The sequence below is a fragment of the Barbus barbus genome, assembly GCF_936440315.1.
Source record: "Barbus barbus genome assembly, chromosome: 18".
Taxonomy (NCBI): Eukaryota; Metazoa; Chordata; class Actinopteri; order Cypriniformes; family Cyprinidae; genus Barbus; species Barbus barbus.
In genome coordinates, this window is record NC_136746.1 from 14,958,985 (window position 1) to 14,985,596 (window position 26,612).

The 26,612-nt window shown below is 38.6% G+C and overlaps 1 protein-coding gene across 1 annotated transcript in view; it reads left to right on the forward strand.

Moving 5' to 3' along the window:
* LOC306884339 (ubiquitin carboxyl-terminal hydrolase 54-like) overlaps positions 1–26,612 on the forward strand; it is a 53,863-nt gene that overhangs the window by 24,434 nt on the left and 2,817 nt on the right. The window contains exons 3-21 of the mRNA XM_079440114.1: positions 664–756; positions 2,575–2,709; positions 3,609–3,722; positions 4,222–4,304; positions 8,206–8,311; positions 11,744–11,890; positions 12,493–12,642; positions 15,609–15,777; positions 16,494–16,673; positions 17,051–17,233; positions 17,518–18,055; positions 18,143–18,279; positions 19,212–19,370; positions 19,547–19,666; positions 21,609–21,765; positions 22,081–22,979; positions 25,328–25,455; positions 25,607–25,744; positions 26,359–26,575. Coding sequence (XP_079296240.1) covers positions 664–756; positions 2,575–2,709; positions 3,609–3,722; positions 4,222–4,304; positions 8,206–8,311; positions 11,744–11,890; positions 12,493–12,642; positions 15,609–15,777; positions 16,494–16,673; positions 17,051–17,233; positions 17,518–18,055; positions 18,143–18,279; positions 19,212–19,370; positions 19,547–19,666; positions 21,609–21,765; positions 22,081–22,979; positions 25,328–25,455; positions 25,607–25,744; positions 26,359–26,575 — 3,853 coding nt within the window. The remainder of the gene's footprint in view (positions 1–663; positions 757–2,574; positions 2,710–3,608; positions 3,723–4,221; positions 4,305–8,205; positions 8,312–11,743; positions 11,891–12,492; positions 12,643–15,608; positions 15,778–16,493; positions 16,674–17,050; positions 17,234–17,517; positions 18,056–18,142; positions 18,280–19,211; positions 19,371–19,546; positions 19,667–21,608; positions 21,766–22,080; positions 22,980–25,327; positions 25,456–25,606; positions 25,745–26,358; positions 26,576–26,612) is intronic.

Here is a 26,612-nt window from a genome sequence, read left to right on the forward strand (position 1 = left end):
CTGATTGTGTGTCTGTGCATGCATGTGAGCTGCCCAGCAGGAAGCTAGCTGGTCTTTGTTTGTTCCGCTGATGTTCCGCATCATCCTTCACCTGGAGACGCATACATTCCTCAACATGTAAGACTAAAGCTGGGAAACACGCTCATCACTTCATCTTACTATCAGACTTTGCTCTGCTTGTTATCCTGCTCCCATTTCTTCAAACTCTTGGATGGAGCACACAGGCTTATCAGACCTTTGACACCTGATTGGTGAGACATAATTGCTTCTTTTATGTGATTGGTTGAGATTGTATTACGGGGTGTCAAGAAAGCTGGATTTAGGAGATTGTTGAGGAAAGGAGTCGGTCAGCGTCAGATACAGCTTGCACATTCTCCATCTCCAACCCGACTCGTATTCTTTAAATGCCTTGTCCTTCTGAGAGAGAGAGACACTTAGGAAGAGGGGGAAGGTCAACTGCAGGCGGTGCAAGTGCTTTTTGAGCCTGATGCATTTTTGATGACTAGAGCTTCTCAGGCATTTTAGAAGGTGTGTTGAGTGTCTGATGCTTGATTCAACCTTTTCTCAGCCTTTCAGAGCGCTCTCATATCATGCGCAGGCAGCATCAAAGATCAGAGAACGATGTAAACATTTTTTTCATCTAATTGAACATTTTTCTTATAGGTTCTCTGGCATCTGGATATCTTCCGGCGAAGTTTCCGGCAGCTCACCACACACAAGTGCATGGAGGACTCGTGCATCTTCTGCGCTCTGAAGGTAAAGCACTGAGCCCATCAGAGTTTGACTTTATTCATGATGCATTAAATTCATAGAACTGACAGGGATCTCTGCTCCATTATAGCTTTTCTAATTCCGTACTTTCCCTTTTTATATGAAGGCTAATGTGTTTCTGCCATCTGTATATGCTTCAAGATTCTGAAATGTTATCAGATATTAAATAGTGAACTTTATTGTAGAAGCAGAGATAATTGGCTTGACCCACTTTATTTACAGATAAAAGTACATTTTTAGTTTAAAGGAATAGTTCACCCACAGATGAAAATTCTGCCATCATTTACTCACCCTCATGTCCTTCTATACCTCTGACTTCTATACCTCTTCTGTGGAACATTAAAAAAATAAAAAGACATTTCTGAAAATATCTTTTCAGCGTCAGTGGTCAGTTGTTTTTATTTTATTTTTTTTAATTTTGGGTCTACTAATAAATGGCTTCATTTGATAAGTCTGTAAAGAACTGCACCCAGCAACTCCATTACACTACTGTGCATCCAAAAGGATAGTAACTTATTTCATCGTTTATTTGCACAAGTTTATGTAACAGCTATTCATTCTCAAGTGAGAGACAAAAACTATAATTAACATTTTGTTAGTATAATTACTAGTTTACATGTCTCTTCTAATTATTATTTAGGCCTAGTTATTTTGTTAAAAAGCCTAAAGGAAACCAGTTCTGGATATCATTTGTCTGATACCAAAACATAAAAAAACAGTGTTGAATCTCTTCTTTGTCATTTTGTCTGCTTCCAACCATTATATGTATGTTGATGTATTATGAAAACATTGAAAATATGGCATTGAAGGACTAGCTAGCCCGTGTTTGACTACAGCTGCGTGGCAAGCATGGTTGCGTGAATTCTGCTCTTGCTGTGCCATTTCTTTTTCCATCCTGTTTCTTTTCAGTCTCTCCCTTACACTCATTTTATTTTAGATTCCTTCTAATGTTTAGGATTGCCATTGGCGCTTTCCATCAAAAGTTCAATAACTCAGCTGGAAATTAGAGATCTCTCTCCTGAGCCCTGTGCCAGCACAGTAGGGGGCTGCCTGTCTGCTCTCAGACACACGACTGGGACAATATGTCTGTCAGCTTATCCGCTCGCTCTCATGGGTCTGGTACTGCCTCTGTATTCAGCTGTCTGTGTCTTTCTGACTTTACTCCAGTATGTTTCACGGGCAGTGACATAAGTGCAGTGCCTTTCTTGTTTCCAACCTCTCAGAGTTTTCAGCCTTCAAAGTAAAGAAGTTAATCCTGTAATAACTCTGTTTACTGAGGAGTTTCTTAATTCAGCTCAGAAGTCTTGCAAACAGGCATGTCTTGCTTTACAGCATGGTAAATCTTAGATGTGTTCACAGGAGACACTTAATTAAGCTGTGTTTAAATGTGGCTTAAGAGGAAAAAATACTGCTTTTAATAGGATAGATCACCCGGGGGTGATCAAAAAAAAAAAATCATGCATTTACTCACCGTCGCATCATCTGTATTACCTTCTTTCCTTCATAAAACACACTCTTTAAAACATCTTTGCTTGTCATACTACTTTTTTTTTAATATAAAAAAAAGGGTTAGTTAGTTGTGATTATTGGCTACATTAAAACTAAAATTAATCTTCAACATCTTATTTATTTTCTCTTATCACAAGAGATTTGAAATCTTCATACAACAGTTTGTAACTGGATACAGGGTGTCAAACTATTGTATAAAGGTACACTTTTTGCCCATTTTTGAAAGAATTTGTGTGATGAGGTGGCGTTGATGTTTTCTTTTAACGTTAATCGAAAGCTGTGGTTGTTTTTCAGAGCATCTTTGCACAGTTCCAGTTCAGCAGTGAGAAGGTGCTGCCCTCTGATGCACTCCGCTGCGCTCTGGCCAAAACCTTCCAGGATGAGCAGCGATTCCAGCTCGGCATTATGGACGATGCAGCTGAGTGCTTTGTAAGGGCTCTTGACTCTTCACCGTCGCCCTTTAGCTTTCTTCCCCTATAGCACATTACGGCTTTTCCTGCTGTTCTTCTCCATGTCCTTGCTTTTTCCATACACTTTAGTATTCTTTCACATGCCACATTATACTCTTTGCTCAAGAGGTAGATTTTCTTGAAGAGAAAGTTGTGCAGTCTGACATTTCTTGTGAACATTGTTAGCGCCGCTCTTGAGTCCACCAGTCCAAGTAGAAGGAAGGTATTTGATATCCTCTAGGCCCTGTATCGGTCCTTCCCTGTCTTTTTTGGTTGCATGTCTGCTTTCATGTCAGTTTTTATCTCTTGTCTCTCGGCAGGATGATTGATAGTACTGAAATATAAACCTTCTTGTCTGAAGGTGTAATCTTCTGTAATCTCATAGACACACATCCTATTTTGTACAGGAATTAATTTCCCCCTAATGGCTCATTTTAAAGGCCATAGCATCATAACATATAAGATAAAGAATGGCTCCCTGTCTCAGCCTCTTTCTACTGCTGGTTTAGCAACATCGTACAATGTGCTGACCAGTACGAACTGCGACCACAAACTGCAAATGTTAATTTTTTCCCCCCTATAACTGCTATTGTCTGGTCATTATGCAAGACTGGAGACACTGGTGAAGGGCAGTTGCTTTGTGAACTTTTAACATCTCCCTACAGAACACAAGCCTTCCTCCAAACCAACATTCTCAGCTATATGTCTCAGCCAAAAGAGCTGAGCATGCTGTTATTCACAGACTCAGTACACACTCACTGGACAGCGAGAATCAATTAACATGAGACATACAGGACAGATGTATGCCGTTTCTCTTCAGTGGGATTTTGATCCATGCACACTGATTGGTAATAATTAAGTAATACGTCTCTCTCACAGGAGAATATCCTCATGAGGATCCACTTTCACATCTCTGATGAGACCAAGGAGGACATCTGCACGGCCAAACACTGCATCCCTCACCAGAAGTTTGCCATGACACTTTTTGAGCAGGTGAAGCATCATTACTAACAAGTAGCAATCTTTTTGAAGGCAATATGAAATCCATTCGCAATGCATTTAACTTCCATAATAGGACATATTTCTAAATGACAAAATATATGTTGGTAGAAAATTTAAAACAGTATATTACACATCAGGATTTAATTGGATCATGGTCTGACCTGTCTACATTGCACATGGCAGTAAATGTTTTTAATATTTTTTTCTGAATAATCATTGATCTTTCATTGAATCATTGAAAAATTTTTTTTTTGTTTACTTTTAAGCCGATGCCTCTTTGAAATCCTATTCCAGTCATCAAATGTTTAAAGTTCATATAGTCATATAAAAATAATGGAAATTAATTGCCTCAATTGTCAATTCATTAATTTGTGTTGTGTCAGAAAGTGTGGGAAGCCTAATACACCTTTTTAAGATGATGATAATTTTTAACATACTGTCCATTTGTATAGAAAATATTATCTCATTGTTTTTTTTTATTCTCATTTAGTGTGTGTGCAGCAAATGTGGAGCCTCTTCAGACCCCCTGCCCTTCATTCAGATGGTCCACTACATCTCCACCACCTCTCTGTGGTGAGTAAAATCATCCTTGCAGCACATGCACAAAAATGAGTGATGGTAAAGAATGAGGTCATTTTGAAAGCTGGGACTGAAAAGGGCCACACTGTGTATGGCACGGAAAACATCATGTCCTATACTCTTCTCCAGCTGAGCAAATGAGCTCTCTGCCACATCAAACACAGTGAAATCAGTCAGAACAGAGAGAGATTCCCTCAATAGCCAAGAGCACATGGCAACAGCCAGCTTAAATATTACTCTAGCTGTCCTGGACAGCAGTGCCACTGCTTTTAATCATGGGTGATGAGCGGCCAGATACAAAGCCGAGCCTCATGTTAGAGCAGCTCCCCTTGAACTCTCCAGTCAGACTTTGTCAGCATCTGCTTTTAGAGTTGTGCATTTGCGGACGCAGTCTGGATTACTGTATTCAGCCTGCCAGTGGAGCAGATACTTAGCGTTGTGAACAAACATTCGTAAGCACAACAGCGATGAAAGGGCTTCATGAATATTCCAGCATGCAGCTCTGTGATTAAGGAGGCTTTTTATGATAATAGCTGACATTGCAAGCGCTTTCTTCTGCACAAGGACATTGACTCCCTGTGTCTTTGAACCAGAGTACTGTCGTTGTCCCACTTATTTCATTTCGGTTATTTTTCCTAACCGACAACTGACACTCGTTAACCGATTTTTAACCGTTAACCGACAAGATTATTTTAAATTAGAACTGAATTAAATTAGAATAAGTGTCTGTGACCCGTTAAAAATACTAACACTTGTTTTCCCGGGATTAATTTTACATGCGCAAAAAGCAGCAAACAACAGAACATGAGGATTCACATGGACATCATAGCTATCACATCAAGCACCTGCAGCGCTTCTGCGAGCGGAGAAAAACATAATAAAGCTATATATTATAACGAATAAATAGTAGGGCTGTGTATTGGCAAGAATCTGGCGATACGATACACATCACAATACAGGGGTTGCGATACGATATTGCGATACATTGCGATACTGTAAGCAAGGCGATATATTGGGATATTTCTTATTTTAGGAATAGGATATATATTTTTTAGACAAGCTGTCATTAAGAACACACCACCATATGCAAACCTTAGCAAAAAATAAATAAATAAAAATAGTTTAACCAGAACACACTGGGATCTGCATTTGCAATAATCAGTCCCTATAACATTCAACATTATTGAACCACTTTTTGTGCAGTACGAGTAAAGGGGCAAATATTCAAGTGCTTGCAAGATTCTTTAGTTAAATATATGTATAAAATGTATTTTATAAAAAGATAAAAATATATATTTATAGACTCTACTTTAAAGGTTCACAGTTGAAGTTTACAATTGTGACATGCAATGTCATAACATTTGATCTGAACAAAAAATGGCATCTGCTTAATATCAGTGAAAAATAAAGTGGTTGCAGGATTCCTAAAGAAAACAAAACATTTGTAAAACGATCAAATAAATACAGATGTTAAACATTCTCAGAACTTTTCAACTTGGATTTCACAGGTTTTTCAGTTTGTATTTATGTTCCGCGTGTAATCGCCGAGACCGCGACGCGAGCACCGCCCCAACTGCACAAAACGCCCCCGAATTACGAGAAAGCTGCAGCTGCACGGCGACTCTACCGCCTGCCGCGCCCCGTGCAAAGGCTCTTCAACACGGGACGCGGCAGAACCAAGGTTGCGCTCCCGCCGCGGTCCCGGGGCGGACATTACCACAAAAGCCCAAATGGCGCCACACTTCAGCTTTGTACATCGAAACGAGAACTGGAACAATTCTTTCATCCTCCATTACTGGCAGCGAACTATATTAACGCTAACATTAGTGGAGTGCCCTGATGCTAGTATTTCCTGTCACTGTTTAAGTTCAGAGATGAAGACTGATATCTAGCGGTCGGGATATGAACTCAAAATGAAACAACTGCCATGAATCTTGTATGATTTTTTTTTTTTTTTTTTTAAATATCGATTTTCCGTTTTGGAGAATCGATACAGTATCGCCAAACAAAATATCGCGATACTCACGTGTATCGATATTTTCTTACACCCCTAATAAATAGGCCTATACGATAAATATATTTTCACTTAAATAATAATTTAAGAAAACGAAAGAAAAACTGTGCAAGAAGTGGCCTATGCGGAGTTTCGGTTCATTTTTGTGCTGCCCGATAGGAAACCAGATGGCAGAAAGCGGCATCCTATTTTTTTTTTTTTAGGCTTATTTTACAAAAGCACAAAGATTTGTTTTTATTGTGAATGTACACAAATAAAAGCAAACCTTTTACAATTCCGATTAGCTTCATGACCAAAAGAAGTAGTTGCTTCCACTGTTAGGAGGAAAAAAAAAATCAAGTGATTGCTCCAGCACCGCATGCGCGAACACAGTTAAGCATTCTACCTTGACAATGCAGCCTGTTCATTATCATGATAAAAGCAATCAGTCAAGCATATGGGGGGAAAAAAACTGCTCAGTTTAGATATGTAGTAAAATCTGTGCCGTTAAGCATTATCATAGTCCCACCATAATGTTATGCAAAACATTTTGTTTTACGTGGATATTGGAACGCGAGTGAAGTAGGCTACAAAAAAGGTAAATCATATTTTGGCATTCAAATGGATTGCGAAATACGGAAATATTTGATTTTGTGTCGAACGAGAGACCCAACATTGGTTTCATATAGATTCTTATATTTTTTTATTCTTGTTCTTTTCTAAATAGCCTACTGTTAATTGAAAGGTTTTGTTGTGGAGTGAGAGGAACTAAAATAGCCTAGCTATGTTTATTATAATGTTTGTAATTCGCGCTGGCCTATTTCTGAATTAAATGATAAAATGCGACTTTTTTTTTTTTTTCTCCCTCTCTCTAAAATTTTTTTTTTAATACGCGGAGCTTATTTTAACCATGCAGCAAACCTTTTAAAATATATTTTTTAAATACTTTAAAATTACTGAAAAAAAAAAGTGACTTAAACCATTTAACTGATTGTATTAATCGGTCAAAATTCTTATCGGTCGATTAATGGTTAAACGGTTAAAATGAACATCCCTAGTGATAGTATAGTTTTATACTATTAAACTATGATCATTTTATACTATTAAACCTAGTGATCTGCCTCACTGCCTATAACATGAAATATGCAGTCTGCATTGGCAGGAAATTAGTTAGACAAATAGTGCTGGCTCAAATGAGTTACAATACATGCAACACAAAAGGAATTGTTCAATATTCTGTTAAGAATAAATATATTTAACGCAGATTTTAAGAAAAAAGTAGTCATGAATGCCCTCTCCAATTTGGGAAAATATGGTATCTGAGGGAGTTACATTTCTTAACTTTTGGGACTGCCTTCATGAGCAGGCCTGTGATACCTTGAAATGCTGCCAACAGATTCAGTTGAGATGCCTTTGAAAGTGTTTATTAGCCTTAATGTAGGGTGTTTATTAATACCAGTGAATTTAGCAACTTGGCCCATTAATATAAAATTCAAATGATGTTCACTCAAAGATGGGAGCATATCTACATAACAGCTTCAAACATGGCTCTCAACCAGGCAAAATTTCTGAACTAGAAGATTTTAGACTCTTCTATAATATTATAGTGACCTCTGCTGCAACAAAAAGATCAAACCGGTCTGGACGTTGACCTCTCTGAACACCCTCCTTAATACAAAAAACACTGTACACAAACACACCTTAAACACTTGAGTCAGTTGTTTAGGTTAGTGTCATAAATTCCACTTAATTTTTAAATTCATATTGTAATTATAGGCTGTTTACATGTTTACTAAATCAAAGCCAACAAATACAAACACTTCACCGGTAATTATAGATATGAGAGCTGCAGTGTATTGCTTGTGCTATCTTAATGTGTGACATGTGTTGGTTATGCTACAGCAACCAGGCAGTGCGGATGCTGGAATGCCGGGAGAAGCCCACCCCAGACATGTTCGGAGAGCTGCTGAGGAACGCCAGCACTGTGGGAGACCTGCGCAACTGCCCGGTTAGCATTACCATACTCTGCCACACACTCAGCTCTATCAAATCAAGTGCTAATTAGGCATAATGAAGCCTGGGAGAGAGTGTGTGTGTGTGTGTGTGGATGTGTGGAAGTGGCGCTTGTCTGGGTTTGAATAGGATTGTGGCCATTAAGTAATCGCTGGGTCAAAACAGGACGCAATCAGTGGAATGTTAATTTGTCTCGTGGCCCTGAGGAGGACCAACTTCTTGCGCAAAACATGCACACTTGTTTTCATGTCAGATCAGGATTTCCTTGGATAAGGGATGACAGTTTATCACAGTGCAAAAAATAACTTTCTTAATCAGTATTTTTGTCTTGTTTTTCAGCAAAAATATTTAAACATCCTTGAAACAAGATATATTTACTTCAGAGGCAAAATGACATAAATCAGCAGGATTTTTTTTTTTTGCAAAATTAATACTTCAGAAGTGAGCGTAAAGATTTATAACATTACAAAAGATTTCTATTTCAAATGATGTTATTTTTAACTTTCTATTCATCAAAAAATCCTGAAAAAATATAATGGTTTCCACAAAAATATTAAACTTTTTCAGCATTGAAAAGGTCATGTGACACTGAACACTGGAGTAAAGGCTGCTGAAAATTCAGCTTTGACCGGAATAAATCACATTTTAAAATATATGAAAATACAAACCGGTTTCTAAGTTGTATTAATATTTTTCACCTTACTGTTTTTAACCATATTTTGATATTTTGAGCATAAGAAATTTCTTATAGTCAAAGGGAGAACTTTCTTTTTCTTTTTCTCCTATTGGCAAGTATTTTTTTCTAATTCAAGCATAAACCAAGAGGGTGTTTTGGGGCCCTGGAGAAGTTTTGACATGCCCTGACATTATATTTCTTTCAGTATCTTAAAATATGAATGGCTAAAGCCTGATAACACTAGCTGCGTTTACATGGACCCTAATGATCCAATCGTAATAGGACTAGAAGCACAATCGGAATAAAATTCACATGTAACCACGTCAATCGGATTGAATTGGCCATATCTGATTAAAATTTCGATCGGATTGTAAGGGGTGGTTTATTCCTTTTGTAATCCAAACGAGAGGACATGTAAACACTTGATCGGATAGAAAACCGAAACTGGAAAGTTCTGCACATGTGCAGTGACATAAAAATAGCTTAACCCTCTGGGGTCTGAGGTAATTTTGGGGCCCTTGAGATGTGTTGACATGCCCTGATATTTGTGCTTATTTCAGCTACTTATAATATACTATTGACCAACATGTATTTTTTTTGTATTCAGCACAAACTATGCTACAATAATATGTGACCAAGGTGGATGTACATGTTTGCATTTGTTAGAAAAAAAATATTATGCGTGGTTAGTAAGTTTTGGGGAAAAAAATGTAGCTGAAATAAGGCATAAAAGCCGCACTAAATCGTCCTGAATAAGACTTTTTTGTAATCAGTCTTCTAGGCTAGAATATTTACTTCACAATTATGTGAAAATCATTCAGCTTACTCATTCACAGAAAAGAATATATTGATTTAAATTTTAAAGACATGTTTTGTGATAGAAAGCGTATATGCGAGGGAGTGGTAATAGCCTTGAATATTAAGTGATTTTCACCTGAGAGACAAAGGGCCCTCCCCTAAAGGCTGCTAATGGCCCATCAGTGTGACTGAGGCAGGTAAGAGAGTGTGAGGAGACTGAAAAAATGTTTTTTTTAATTATTTATATTTTATTTACAACACAGTATAATCAAAACATACATAATGAAAGTCAAAGACACATTATTGTGCACACTGATCTAACCACAGAGATGTGAACAGACTTTGACTCATTCCTGCAACAGATTCTGTTCAACAAGTGAAACAAGTACCTGACATTTACTTATTTCCATGGATTCAAGAAGAAAAAAACATAATCAGTAGTCAAGGATCTTGTTTTACTATAGAATATCAGTGTAGTTGACCATCTGATGTTGGTACAGCGCTCTCAGAGGAAAACATCTTGAAGAAAGTCATCAGGATTCATCTGTGGTACAGGTACCTGATTCAATAAAATACAAACAACCAAAAAAAAAACCATTTGTGAGCATAGACTCATGCATGCTTTGTACTATCGTACACAAAAATACATTTTATATCTGAGAAACTAATTATTATTGTTTAGTAGATTATTAAAATCTATTTTTGAACAGAGTAGGCTATTAATAATAAAGATGTTGTAAACATACTTAGACTCGTAGCATTCATCATGTTACAATGTACTCTCATATTACTATGACGTATGATGCTTGGAAGGAGCTGTTCTTCCCAGTGATTAAAAGTGTCATAAATGAGTGTCCTGTTATTCTAAAATGCTGCTTTCACTCAGCGTATGTGAAGTGGAGCAGGACAACGTCCCACCAGTCCTTGTTTAAGACTCTCATCACAGACGACTGGTTTTGGGCGCGGGAAGCGGCACTTTTACTGCTTTCTAAAGTAAGCAGCACTGCACAATAGTTAATGTGCTGGTCGTCGCCTAATTAGGACCTGAAGTAAATAAATATCAAGTGTGCTTTTTAAAACAATACGCGACAACAGTGGGAAACTGAATATTCATGCAGTGTGCGCATGCCAAAAGATTAAATCCGATCAGAAGCTTGTGACATATAACACAATCAACCCGATCACTTTATTTAGCGTTCATGTAAACACTACGTTTGGATTGGATGATGAATTCATTCCGATGGAAGCAAAAAGTGTCCCTGTAAATGTAGCTACTGATGACACTTGTTTGGATTATTTGTTTTTGAGATTCATGTTGTTTTATTTACGTGTCTGTGAAGAGAGGTGACAGAGACGGCAGAGAACACACCCTGTTTATTGTCTTTATTTGACAAAAGCACATTTTTTTGTTGTTACGACTATGCACAAATAAAAGTAGACACTTTGCAGTTTCAAACGATACCTTATTCTTATCTGTGCAATCAAACTGACGGAGTATTTTTAGTTCTTTTCACGGTTATAGAGAAAATACGAGACAGACCACACTGGTGCGTGCTTTGACCCCAGAGGGTTAAACTTTGACTGCTCTGATATTCATATACGACATTCACATAATAATGAATCATTACATTATTTGATGATATTATGCTTTTATGTTTGTCTGTTTACTAGTATTAATGGAAGTAAACATGTTTTGAGATTTGACACTATGGCAAGGTTTTCTTTATGAATTGAACACATTTGAAAGTTGAAGAACAATGTGTGTAGATCTGAAACAGACATGTTATCTTGACCCTCAGACATGCTTCACATGCAACCTAAACACACGCACAAAATATGAGTGTTCATCTGTGATTTATGATCTATGTTAGGGTGACTGTGTAAGTTTGGGCAGGGGGAATGGGAATTAATGGTATAAAAGCATTTTTTCCTCTCCCTTTTTCTCCTCTACAGGGCAACTGTGGAGAGAAGCTCCGTATTCGACGTGTCCTGATGAACTCCCCAGAGATCATCACCATTGGCCTGGTCTGGGACTCGGACCACTCTGACCTGGCAGAAGACGTCATTCATAGCCTGGGCACCGTCCTGCGGCTCGGAGATGTAAGACATACACCATGCCATTATTTAAAATATCCCACAAGCTACACAATTTTGCTTCTATACATCAGTTGATAGATGAACAAATCCACAGCTGAAAACAAATCCAAGCTTTTGACTGTTATATATGGTGATAAATGCAGTCGGCTCCAAACAGCAGTGCTGCAACACTGAGATCACTGTGATGCACATGAGAAATACAGGCAGAACTTGTCAAACTTGTTGCGTCAATGACAATGACTCACACATAAAAGCAACTCTCTGCCACTGATTTCAGGCTTACTATGGACACAGGGTGAGCGCAGGGTGTCCTAAGTGGGTTTGCATTTCACTAAGTACTGGGTTCACGTTTCAATGTGAAATGTAAACCGTTTTGAAAGGCCTAAACAAATGATTATTTTAAACTGAAATACATCTAGAGATCAAGAGTGGTGGTTGGATAATCTCCATCATAGATGTTTTTAATGCCTTTGAAAGATCTCATGGTCACTTAAAATAGGTAATCTTTGTAATGGTTTGGTTGTGTGCATCTATTTTTATGCGTGTATGTGAATGTGCTTGCATTTGAGTAATAAGCGACCTCTCGTCCTTCGTTTCACCCATAGCTGTTCTACAGAGTGACAGAGGACAAGGCCAAACAGGCGGAGCTCTACCTTGTGGGCGTGGTCTGTTACTATGGCAAACACTACTCTACTTTCTTCTTCCAAACCAAAATCCGCAAGTGGATTTACTTCGATGATGCTCATGTGAAAGAGGTAATCATCTGGGCTTTGTGTAACCAGTGAATGTGAAAAATGCAGCCCTTAGCTTGCCAGTTTGCCAGGGTTGTTCGTAGGGCTTTATTTATACATGCCCTGATCTAATGTTCCTTGCTTGCTCTGTCCAAGGGGAGTTTGTGTAGAATCATTAACTGGCTCGTTATTTAGCAGTGCCCCACAGGCTCCCAGCATGTGGTGGGTGAATGTATGTGTGTGTGCTATTTTACATAATTCGACAGCTTGTTGACTCACCACTTAGGAGTCTGTGTTTGTCTGTGTGTGCAGGTATATGTGCACATGCCGGTAACTCAGTGCATGTCGATAGTCATTAGTGCACATTCTGTATGTGGTCATCGTAACATAAAGACAGGAATGGCACAACATTCATAGCAAGTGAATGTTAATAAGTTATTATGCACAAATCTGGCCCATGTCGACAATATACAATAACGTTCTAAAAGGTTTTAATACTTTTATTCATCATGGAGGCATTAAATTGATCAAAATCTACAGTAAAGACTCCATCACAGGAATAAATTACATTTTAAAATATATTAAAATAGAAATCAGTTTTCAGATAGAAAACTAATTTCTGTAACGTTAAAAAAAATCTTACTGACCCCAAGCTTTTGCATTTTCCATGTTATGACTGGTAACTAATAAATGCTGAATTTTATTTGTATTAAATATTAATGGTATTAAATACTAAAGTTCTATACTATTTGACCTAAATAAGAAATAAAACAGTGTTTTATAATGTACGGTATGACAAATGGATATATATATATATATATATATATATATATATATATATATATATATATATATATATATATATATATATATATATATATATATATATATATATATATTTATTTTTATTTTATTTTATTTTTTTTATTAACTTTTAGTAAGAGTTAGATGGCCGCAAGGATAATCTGAATTGAAATATAGAAAAAATGAGAATGCTCAATTAAATGCTCATTATCAGCTGATACAAATCTCTAATATTGGTTGATGACTGATGTGGTACAAATGTATTGGTACATCTAGGGGTGGGCGATATGGAAAAAATATTTTACGATTTTATCACGATTCTATGTCATGTTGGTTTTACTATTTTGTCTGAGCAGTACAGACAAACTAATTTCCCTATTATAAAGACAAAGCCTTTCAAGGTAACAAAATATAAAAAACAAACGGTGGATATTTAGGCCAAAGTGGGCGAAGATAAAAAATCTTTTAGTAGTTTATATTTGTTATTAAAAAATAAGAACAAAGATACACATTACAAATACACATAATATACAAATAAAACAAACAGTGCTTTATTTTCAGGTACAATAGGTGTATTTAGCAGGAGCATTCAATAAACTGAATGAAAAAAAAAATATAAAAATAAAACGCTATATAGATTGATTCATATTAAATCAACTGTATTTTTTTCAGTCAAGAGTGAGCTTTTTTTTTCTCTTTTTTGTTTTGTTGTTTTAACATTAAAGAATAAAAATTCCATCATCTGTCTGTCGAATCTGTCATAGTGTTTTATTTTTATACCATAATTTCCTCAAAATTAGTTTTAAACTTGAATGAGTTTCTTTCTTCTGCTGAACATAAATGCTATTTTGAAGAATGTGGAAATGTTCCCACGTTCAAAATATCTTCTTTTGTGTTCAGCACTAGAAAGAAATTAATACAGGTTTGGGACAACGTGAGTGAGTAAATAATGACAGAAATAAAATTTTTGGGTGAACTATCCCTTTAATGACAGTCGGCAGCATGTTTAGTTCTGTCCCTTTAAGACCTGAACGCATCTAATATACAGGCACGTATCCATTTTTCTATGAACTGTTTACTTTCATTTTAGACATGTAAACCTTGTGTGTTTTGACAGCATTAACTCAAAAGATAACTTAGTTGAGTAATCAGGAGCTGTTAGACAGGCGTTTTAGTGCGCGAATGAAAGGCAAGGCTTTAAAACACACAAATAATGTAATTTTGTGATTTGCGAATAAGTGCAGTGTCCCGTGAGAGTTACCACCGCTTGAGTTAACACTGATGTAAATGCATGTCACGCTGTACAGTACATAGAGACGGCGGCACCAGAACTGCAGCTGATACAATGTGTGCTGTAGCACGATACTACAATATTTCTTTAAAAGCAGATCGTGGTGAAATTTTTATCGTCCACGATCAAAAATCGTCATATCGCATAACCCTAGGTACATCCCTACTTTTTACAGTGATAAGTTTACTGCATAATTCCTGCAAGGATTAAAGCTACTTGGAAAAACAAATAATGTGTGTTATGTCATTCAGAATGGTGTGTTATTCCCTTAGTTCTGAACTTGCAGAATTGTATCTTCATAATAGCAGTGCAGGACTGTGGATCCTAGACAGTTGCAAACGAAGCAGCTTTTTCTGTGGGGTCTGGCATGCCTATGCTGACCTGCACGTGAGCTGTGCAGAGCTCCCACAAAAGCCCTCTGAAAACAAGGATATCCCACTATTGTTTACAACCCCAGCTGGACAGTGGCGGGGCGTGGCCTACAGACAGAAACCGCCATGATAGTCCACCGCAAACACACACAGACACACACTAAAGCTCACTGTTCTGCTCACACTTTCACGTTTTCGTGCATGCTTGTCTGTTACTGCTACTCGCTCGGGTATCCTGTATGTTTATGGAGGGAGCGTAGGGAAAGTCGTCCATTTGGGAAGTTGGAGTCTTGGGGGTAAGATTGTGTGAAAATGACGGAAATATTTCAGACTCGAGTTTCAGTCTCCGCTTTGTTATTCAGGGTATCCAGAACATTTCTACTGGTCTTTGCTTTTTTGTTTTATTTTTCACTAGGTGAGAGTAATATTTGGAGCTTTTAAGGATTCATTTGGGAAAATCTGTCAATTGTATTATTTAAACTGCTATACTCTCAAAATCTTGCATTTTATTTTCTCTCTCACAGATCGGGCCCAAGTGGAAGGATGTGGTGTCCCGCTGTATAAAGGGGCATTACCAGCCGTTGTTGCTGCTCTATGCTGACCCCCGGGGGACACCAGTGTCATCTCAGGATTTGGCTTCTCGCCTAGACCTACATCACTACACTAAAGCATACTACGACAGTGAGGATTCAGGTACTTGCACACCAGCATAAGGCCGGTTTACTGGTCCAATTTATTTTACTGCATTTCTTTGGTGCACCTTCAGGAGGAAGTTTTACATAGTAAAGCAAATGTTTCAATTCATAACAAAATGAGTAATATTTCACAACTGATTATAATAATTATATCTATGCATTGCTTTATAGACAAATCTTTAGTGGAGTTTGCCGAGACTGTCAGTGTAAAAAATAAAAATTCCTTTAAATTTACGGTAAAGAATCAGCAGCTGTAATAACCATATATTTCATTAGAAGATATGATGTCAATATTCTGAGCTAAACCAAAGTCTGCTTTTTACCTTAAAATATACCGATAATCACTATGATAAAATAGATGGTATTAGAGTTCATCATAAGTGGCCCGTCCATAAAACATAGCCAGTACTCATGAATAAATGGTGCACAGGGTAATGCACACAAAGACAAAACAACAAAGCTTCGCCTAAGAGTTAAATGTTGTGCTACATCATAGTTATATCAGAGCTATATCTAGGGACCAGAACATAATAGAAACTTGGGATGGGAGTAAACATCCACCCAGAATGCCTAGCAGTTCCCTGTCACCTCTCAAAACTCTTTGCCAGCCCCAGTTTTTGGCTGAAAATTCCAGAATCTCATTTTAAAAGCAATATGGGTTCCCCAGTTGGTAGCCCCAGTGATAAGCATCAGATCTTCTGTTTGTTTTGTCAGGCCGTGAGCCATCAATTTCCAGTGACACACGGACAGACTCCTCCACAGACAGCTACAGCTATAAGCATTCACGCTCCCACCACGAGTCTATGACTTCCCACTTCTCCTCTGACTCCCAGGGAACCGTTATCTGTAACCCGGACAACGATTCTGCCTCCCGCAGCAGCCTGGAAACCACAGGTACGTCAGTTTGTACACTCGCACCAGAATCAAAGACAGTTTAGACACCATATTAGGTATATTGCCACTGAGTTGAGCCATACAGAAGTAAACTTAATGTGATCTGTTTTATGTTCTGCTTAGGGCTGCACAATTAATGGTCGATCTGATTTAGTTTTATTTATCAAATAGCAAATGCTGTGATATAAGAAAGAAGATAAGAAATATGTGCTTGAGTGTTTTGGAGTAAAGCATGACACTGTTCATTTACACATGGGCAGCTCATGATCAAGTATTTTAAGTGTCTTGGAGTGCCTTGGTTCAACGTTAATGTTGCGCCACCCGTGGTACTACTGCTCTACTCAAATAGTGACATTGGTTGTTACTCACTTGTGAAGGTCCTGACAGCGATCAAGTGCAGCGCCACACTCTCAGAAAAGACGGGGTCTTGGACAGAAAGGGAGGAGTTTTGGACCGGAAACGAAGTGCCAGCAGGCCACGAAAATTTGAGGCCCGGGGTGATTCAAGGAGTCGTTGCTCTAAGACAAATGAGGTGTTGTCTGCCGGCTACCATAGCGAAGGTATGCAATTAAACAATATAATGTTGTCATCAAACCACAATGCAAACATTACTGTGTTATTTTAATGGAAACCTGGATAATAATCCATAACTGTGGTCAGTTGACTGATGCTCTGACAGATCATTAGTGGATCGAGTAGCATGTTGGACAATAAATGTGAGCTGCATTAGTCATCACTGTTGCTTGTTCTGGCTGTGTACAGTAATATTAGGTTATGTAAAAACAACATTTCTCCTTCCCCTTTTTTTTTTTTTTTAATGATTTCCTCTCCCTCTCTTTTACAGGCGAGACTTTAAAAGAGCAGCAGGTTCCTCGTTCCCTACCTAAACCTAGCTCCAGTCGACTTAGAGACTTTAAGGAGACTATGAGCAACATTATCCATAACCGGCCACTTTCCGCATCATCATCGGGCTCCGTTGGCCCACCTGACTCCACCGCTAAGGCCCGAGACTGGGAAGCTGACAGCACCAGCAGTGAGTCCAAGTCCAGCTCCTCTGGAGGGCGATACCGTCCGCCCTGGAAGCCTCGCCGTGAGGCCCTCAACATCGACAGCATCTTTAGCAGGGAACGCCGCAAGCAGGCCGGGTACAGTCCGCTAGGAGCTCTCTTGTCTGAAGACACTGGGCCTCAGGGGGGCTTGGTGGCATCATTGGAACAGACCACCTTTCGAGACCTACCGGGACTCCTGAGACAGGGATCAGAGCAGCCCCCGCGGCTTATCCAGAGGATGGAGAGTGGCTATGAGAGCAGTGAGAGGAACAGTAACAGCCCTGTCAGCCTCGACATGCCTGTTAGCGAGGGCACCAGTAATGGCACACACAGGTATGATGGAAAAAAGCTGGTCAGAACTAATAAGTATCTTTGTTAGCACATCATAAATCTCTCTCTCTCTCTCTCTGCGTTTTCTAGCTTACGAGAGGCAAGAATGAAAAAGCCTCCACCTGATGTCAGCCCATCATGGAAGACTGTCACCAAATCCAAGAGCAGCAGTGCCCTACTGCAGGATGTCAAAGCATCAGCCAAGGGCAGCAGTCACATGAGTTTAGGTGTGTACAGTATGACCGTGTGTGTTTATAGTTGTCATACAGTCAACATGTGGGTGATTTCACCTGTTCTTTACCTTACGGCATTAATCATGTTTAAACTAGGTGTCACATGCCCTTTTTGCTGTTTCAGTATATGAACTTAATATGATAAGCAAGCATTATTAAGCAGAATCGGCTGCAAAATACATCCTGTTCCTTTCTGTGAAATGTTATCTCTGTATATCTGTTATGTAAACTGAGGAACATGAGTCTGCCCTGGAGAGCTATCAACTGCTATATCTGTTTGTGCTTCTCCATGTGACCAGAATAGATGCGTTTGGTCACTGCCTGTTCGTTATATAGAATTTTGTGCATATTAAAATTGTGTGCCTCTTAGGCTGATATCATACTGCAAGGCTTAATGCACAAATACAATATTTTGCCATACATCCATTTTTTCTTCTTCTGTCTATTTGTATTCACTTAGGACTGCGTTTACATTAATAGTAGGAATTAGTGTAAGTTACAGATTTATTAACTGACAGCAGTGATCAATCACACAATAATTGCATGATATTTTTCCTTATTAAGAGGTATTTTTGGTCTGATTGGGTATAGTTTAAACAGCAGCTGTCTCAACCGTGTGACGATGAAAGATTCAGAATTAAGAAGAGAATCGGATACAACGTTTTTATGTTAGCAGTCTAAGATTAGTATTAATTATATGCTGTATTGTATTGAATATTTTTATATTTTCATTTTAATTTGAAGTTTATTTGAATAATTCTCTCTTTCTCCTTTCTCTCTCTCTCTCTCTCTCTCTCTCTCTCTCTCTCTCTCAAGGTGTCAGTAAAAAACAAAACAAAAAAACACAAAATTTGGTTGAATGTGTAAATGCAGCAATAGATTATCCAAGACTGTTTCCTTAATATTTTCGTGTTTGTGTGTAATAGGTGAAGGCCGCAGTGAACTGGATGAGTTACAGGAGGAAGTAGCTCGCCGGGCCAAGGAGCAAGAGTTACAGAGGCGAAAGGAAAAGGAGAAGGAAGCGGCCATGGGCTTCAATCCCAGACCCAGCAAGTTCATGGATCTGGATGAGCTCCAGAACCAAGGTGAGGCGTCAGCATGCCATGCAAGGGCAAAGGGAGTGGCTCTGTCTCTGGATGCATTTCCTTGGGTTTCTGCTGTGGCTTATCCTTTGGATCTTGGGACTGCGTGTGTATGTGTGTGTGAAGCACAGGTGTTTCCATGCTGAAAAGCACTGTGCTATGATGTTTGCTACTTGCAGGGAAAGGGGAAGGCTTTGAGAAGTGTGTGATGGAGGCAGAGTCTCTGTTAGACCAGTCTTTGAGGTTGGAACAGGCAGGAGAGGTGGCCGCTGCTCTGTCTGTGGTTAACGAAGCAATGTGTAAGTAATCCTGCCCTTAGCCTGCTCCTGCTATCACTGCTGCCACATGTTTGTGTGTCTGTACATCTCTGTGTTTGAGTGTGTTTGTCTCTGTTTCATACAAAGACTCTCACTAATACACCAGATACACTTTTACTGTCTGCTTTCAGACAACAGTGGTGTCATGGTTTAAGTCCACATATACATGGGCCGACATGCCTCCTTATTCTGAATATTTTTGATTTTGGCAGTGAGGTCATAATGATACAGGCTGATTTGCCGGTAACCATAGAAACCCACCAGCAGCCCTAAAGAAGTGTGACCAGGGCCTAGTGCTATGGTAACCTTAATGAATACTTTGTGTAGTGTATGATATACACTAAGGTCTGTATTTTGAATAGATTTAATGCTAGTCAAGTGTGACCATGTTGAGATCTACATCAGCCAATCACCATGTCCCTTGGCTAATAAACAAAAGTTGTTTACCTTTGTGTCAGTTCCAAATCCTATCTACAACACTCACCATTTTATTCTGCAGTTATTAAAATTATTGTAATAAATTTTATCTTAATATATTTATTACATTTAAACATTAGTGGTCAAATGATATAGTTTCTTCTTTATTTTTTAAATACAGTGCCTAGCATGCAGCCCCTTAAGCCATGACTATAGCAAGTGCTTTTAAGTAACTGGAATTGACCAGAATCTAGGGGCCGGATTCACAAAACATTCTTAAGAATTAAATTCTTAACTGCTGTTTTATTCTTAACTTCTAATTTAAGAATAATGTTAAGAATATTTTGTATACCAAAAAAAAAAAATTTAAATGTTGATCTTTTAGAATTCTTGAAAATAATTTTCTTAACCATCATAAATACTAGTAATATGTCAAATAGGGACCTCATTTTAATTGTATAATTTTGACATTAATTTGTCATTTGAAAGCTTTCAGCACATGCAAAGATTTTCTTGTGGACAATTCATCTGTGCATGTTTTTTTTTTAAATTTAATTTAAAAAAAAATTTCCCTCGTAATGGTTAATCAAAACAACAGACATCTCTGTGGTGAAGGATGCAGTTATCCAGTCAGTTAGCCTGCGTAAACCGTCCCCTGCAAGCCTGTTTAGTCTGCCTCCACGTATATTAAAAACAATCATTTTAGAGCTTAAGCATTTTTTTTTGTTGTTGTTGAAAATTGTACTTTCAAACGTTCTTAGGAATTTCTTAAGAAACTTCTTCACTTCTTTCGTTCGTCGTGAATCCAGCTGTCTAGCTAAATAACAGTTTTTATGAATGTCAATAAAATTCTCTCTGTATCTTTCTGTCTGCGGTCGATGTAGAAGCCGTTTACTTTCCAATGTCATTTTACGTCTGTCTGTCTTTTGTATGTCATACCCTGAGCTTTGTCACTTATGGGGTGACCACATGCACGGACATATACACGCACACGCACGCGCGCGCACGCACACACACACTCACACCTTCCATGGCCTGGCCCATGTGTGTTACCTACACCTCACTCCCCCCCTGCCTCACAGTTTCCAGAGCCTCTGTAGGGTTGAGTAGATTGCAGCTCATATGATGAGGAAAGAATTCTCATTGTGTAATTATTTATAATTAATTATACTGAGATGAGGTGTTAGGCTCGTGTAATTTGCTTTTTTTTTAAGTTCAGTGGCTGAATTACAATTCATTTTGATTTAAGTCAATTTCATTATTATTTAATCATTTTGTGCTTGAGAGAATTTAACACGTGTAAAGGATTTTACTAGGTGCCCCATCTCCCCTATTTGTGTGACCCTCCCCTCAACCCCTTCCTCATAATTCAGGACCCTTCAAAACCCTTTTCATTTCAGTTCTTTGTAATGTGTGTTTGCATGTCCCCCATGACTCTGCTCTTTATTTTCTGCATTTGTTTCATTTTTCTTTTGCCTTTTTTTGTTTTGTTTTGTTTGCGTTGTAGCTAAACTCAGGCATACCTTGCATGAGAGCAGCGCTAACGCTCAGGGCAGGATGCAAAAGTGCATGAGGAGAGCACGAGGTCTGCAGCAGCGCATGCAGCAGCAGGAACTGCAGCAGAAGCAACAGGAGGAAGAGAAGGAACAGAAACAGCCCCTCAGGTACCTGCTGCTGGCTGCAGTTGTCTATATGCGTCTGTGTGCGCTCCAGGAGCCCTGCACACAGGAAGAGGAAGCATGCATTGTGCCTTAAAAATAATGATCAATACTTTTTTTAACTTGAAGAATTGAAAATCAGGTTAGTGTAAGAGATCATATTGCAACGAGCTGCTCAGGTAATGTCACGTTGTTAGAGAGGCTGAAACAAATCTGTATACTGCATGACATCGTCAAGAACTGATTCAAGATACTGACTCAGGTAGGTTATTATTATTTATTATCTGAAACTCATTGTTATTTTTCATGTTCTGCATTTAGTGAGCAGTCTGTCCCGGTCCAAATACTTCTGACAAATGTTAAAGAAAAGGATGAGAAGGCAGTTTCAGAAGATACATTAAGACCACCATCACCTCTCCACATGAAACCTCAGTCTACAAATAAACCGATTTCTGAAGCTCCCGGCCCTCCTTTCTCCTCCTACCATACAGATACACTTTGCCAGCCGCAAGACAATGCAGGGGACAACTCCAGTCCTCTTGCTGTGACAGGGAATGGGCCACACTCACACACTTGGGGCCCCAGAGACCCTGTAACCACCACAATCTCTCTTGTACAAACTGCTAGTATGCGCAGTCCTGCCACTGTGCCTGTGATCGCAGTGAATGGCTGCGAAGCTCCTCTCAAGCTGTCGGTTCCTCACAGTACGCCCTCTAGTCCATCTCATTTCAGTGCCCGTCAAACACCTTCCATCTCTGGTCACTCCAACTCTGGGGAAGGACTGCAAAACCCACCCCATCCTCAGTCTCTCCACGGCCTAACCCACACACCCCACAACCATGCTTCTGATGCCTGTCAAAAATCACTCCCGGCACCCTCGCGTAATTGGTCCTGTCGCAGTCTGGAACATCTTGATGGCCGTACTACTGTGATAGAGTCCTCCCCATACTCTCCAGCAGACCTCCGCTCCCCCTCGTCCCCTTGTCCTCCGTCTGTGTCTTCACCAGCACAGGATCAGCGTCCAGCCGGCCCTATGCCAGTGGAGCGATGGGCCGAGAATGTCAGTCGATACTACAACTCCCAGAATTGTGCACGGTCGGGACATGGCTCACCTTGTGAGGAGCTGTCAGAGCTGGACTCACTTTATCAGGCCAGCTTAAAGGCTCCCAGCATGCCCCGAGCCCTACAGGCACCCAGCCCTCAGCTAGCCAACAGATCAGGTAATTGTGAACAAGATCTCACCGAGATCCCATATAACTCTGTCGAAAAGATCTGCCACCTGCAAAAAAACAATAAATTTCAGTTATTTAAAAACATATTAAAAATAATGAAAAGTTTTACAGTTAGAAAATCTATATAAAAATACACATTTTATATATCTATATAATATATATATATATATATATATATATATATATATTTATTACATATATATATATTGTATATGTATATATAAATATGTATATTTATTACATATACAGTAGTCAACATTTGAAGTGGATCAAAACCTATCATCAAAGTTGTCTTAGGACAACTTTGATTAACTTTTTTGATCCACTTCAAATGCTGACTACTATATAGATAAATATAAATATACAGATATATAATATTATATACTCTTTTCTCTCTCTCTCTCCATATGTATGTATATGTGTGTGTGTGTGTGTGTGTGTGTGTGTGTGTGAGATATAGGGCTGGGTATCGTTCAAAAATGTTCGATATCGATGCCGATACCTTGAGTTCGATACCGGTTCCTGAACGATACTGTTTTCGATACCATTAATAAGATTACATTATCTTAAAAAACAATTTTTTTTTAGCTTGTTGATATTTATACAGACTCAAAGCCTCAGCTCCTGAGCCACTGCACAAAGGAACAAAATATATCCAACACAATAAATAAATAATTTTAATAAAGTTCAAATTGTTTTCAGTTTAACCATCTGTTAGGCTACGTTTACATTAGTGTGTGTTCATTTTAAAACACATAGCTCAGACAGAATCATCATTTCTAGGTTGTTAAAGACTTCAAGAAATTTAAAATCTTCATCCACTTTCATAAGTGGGTGTTTTATTTTCTTTCACCACATGTAATTGTTATTAAATTCTGGTGTAGTATGTCTAATTATTTGAATGCATAAAACAACTAAGTTTATTTAAATTTATTCTTAAAATAGCCTTATGAAATGTTTTATTTTTCCTCAGAAATTCTGTGTTCTGTATCTGGTTTTCAAATGAAGACATAAAACATTAATTTAATTTATCTTTAAATTATTGAAAATCAAAGTTTATTTATTTTGGCAAACAAAGGGGGGTTACTATTAAAATTAAAACATGGAATAACTGTTGTGTGATCATTACTAAAAAAAAAAAATAAAGTTTTAATAATTTTAATAGTAGCAGTATGTACTGTCCGCTGAACAATATTAATATATTTCTGCCGCAGTGTCTTCCGAGTTAAACCGAACTTTTATTTTGACGGGTTGTCTGGAATACCTTTACAGTTCTGTGTGTATATGATATGACGCAAGTTTTACTTGAATCAAACGGTAAAATGCTCATGAAGTGAGTCTCAGAGCAGGTCTGGAGATGTTGTTCATGTGTTTATGTCCTCATTTAGTGAGACGGCAGGCGCTGAAATCACCGCGAGCGTGACGCGAGCTTCAGTCTGTGTGTAACGTTAGTAAACAAACCGCGCGATTTAAAGAGCGGACTGCTCCGTGCGCTTTCGAAACGCTCTTGCGGAGGTCAAACACTGATCAATCAGCACGTCGCCGTTTCTAGTCAAACACACCTAGTGCTGCAGGATTATTGGCTCACTGACGGTGATGAGATTAACCCCTTAGGTATCGAAATTTGGTACCGAACGACAAGACGTTTTTCGATACTCGGTGGTATCGAGGCAATTCGGTCGGTGCATAAAAAGTATCGAACTCGATACCCAGCCCTAGTGTGATATGTCATCTTTATTTATAATAGCAAAATCTCACAATACGATATTTATTGTGATATTTGAAAAAAAGACAATTGAATAATTGGGGAAAAAATTTAAACATTGTACATTTTAAAGTTAGAGAGTTCAAAATTAAGAGCTGCCTCCAACCCATGTTCTTAACTAAGAAAACTTAAGTCAGAAAAAAGTCAGTGAATTGACTTGTAGGCTACCTGAACTTTTTTTTCAGTTCAGGTAGCCGAGTTTGAGATCACGAGCTGATCACCTGAACGAAGTGCGCACTTCAAAACACGTAACGTAATCAGACTTGATGAAGGGATTAAGCCATATTGTGCTTTCTGTTTTAGTTCATTTGAAAGATACCGTGCCAAAGCATAATGGCCCAAAACACAACTTTAAAGACCTTTTATGCTAGTATAAGAAGTTTAAATATCTTTTAAAAGCTATACTTCTTGCCCAGAGGACCTATTGTTTCATATCGTCGTGTGACCACGTTAATATCGATACAGTTTTGATATAATGATATTGATACTATTGTTACATCTGCATATATATTTCTTAATAAATAAGTTGTCCTTTCTGGAACTAGGTTGTATAAATTTAGTGTTCTTTTAGGTCCCGCTGCTTCTCGTAAGCACAACGCTGGATACTCTGCCACACTTGGTCGTTCTAAAACCCCCACAGCAGAGATCGAGAGGAGTGCCTACAGGACGCCAGCATATAGCACTAAATTGCTTCAGAGGGTGCGTTGGCATACCTACATTATTTCAGTAGTATTTATAGAATTATGTACAAGATGTGTGTATAATTGTCATAATACAAAGTGAAGCTCTTTCTTAGTATTTGATAAGGATGTGAAATGCTAATGCAGTGTGTCATTATGTGTGTGTGCAGCCTGTGTCTGCTGCGGCCTATGATGCACCACTGGGTGAGGATGAATCATACAGTGCCGAGAACCTACGACGAATTGCTCGGAGTCTGAGTGGAACTGTCATTGGAGGACGGACTGATGTACCCCAATCTCGCAGCTTTGTGGGTGTCTTACAATTTAAAGTCACTTGGTCAAACACTCAAACCTCATATTATGCACTCAGAATACATTAGCACCATTTAATTTACAGCAAAATCAGCTTTCAAGTACTTTTCTCTGTGTGTATGAACTGTTACATCATGGTTTTAGTCAGTGTGGACTTAAATGTTTTGTGAACTCACTTTGAAAGAGGAATACTGCCACCTGGTGTGGCTGTGGAGAAGACAAAGAATCTTAAGTACATAGTGGTTTTCAGGCGGCGTATCACTTCAGCTGCAAAACTACTTTTTCAGTTATAAGATTTATTTAGTCATTTATTTTTTAAATATGCCAATCATCTTACAGATCTCTTGGAATCCCTCATGGACACCAGTAGTTGGCAGACTCCAGTTTGAGAACCACTGAAGTAGAGCTTTAGTTGTTTTTGTTGTTTTCATTTTTATATTTTCTTTCATATATATGTCCATTGTCCATTTGTTCTTTAATTACCAATTGTTTTTTTGTGTGTGTGCGTGTGTGTCATTTCTGTCCTTGTCATGGTGCTGCTGGGAACTCGTATTATTTTCATGTCTCCTCCTTTCTCATCCATTCATTACTTTTTTTTTTTTTCATAAAGGATCCCCGTGTTTCCAGGATGTCCAAGCATGTGAACGTGCAACTCCCCACACGTCGCTCCAGCACCTCCCTGCATGTTTTACCCCCTTCTTCCCACAATCCTCCTATGTTCCCTCACGAACCGCAGCCCCAATACCTTCACCCAAGCCACCGCCACCACCCCGCCCCTCCATCACACCTGCACCAGCAGACACTGAGGCCCTCTCATGGACAAAAAGGTAACCATCTCACCCCACCCACACTTTCAGCCTTCAT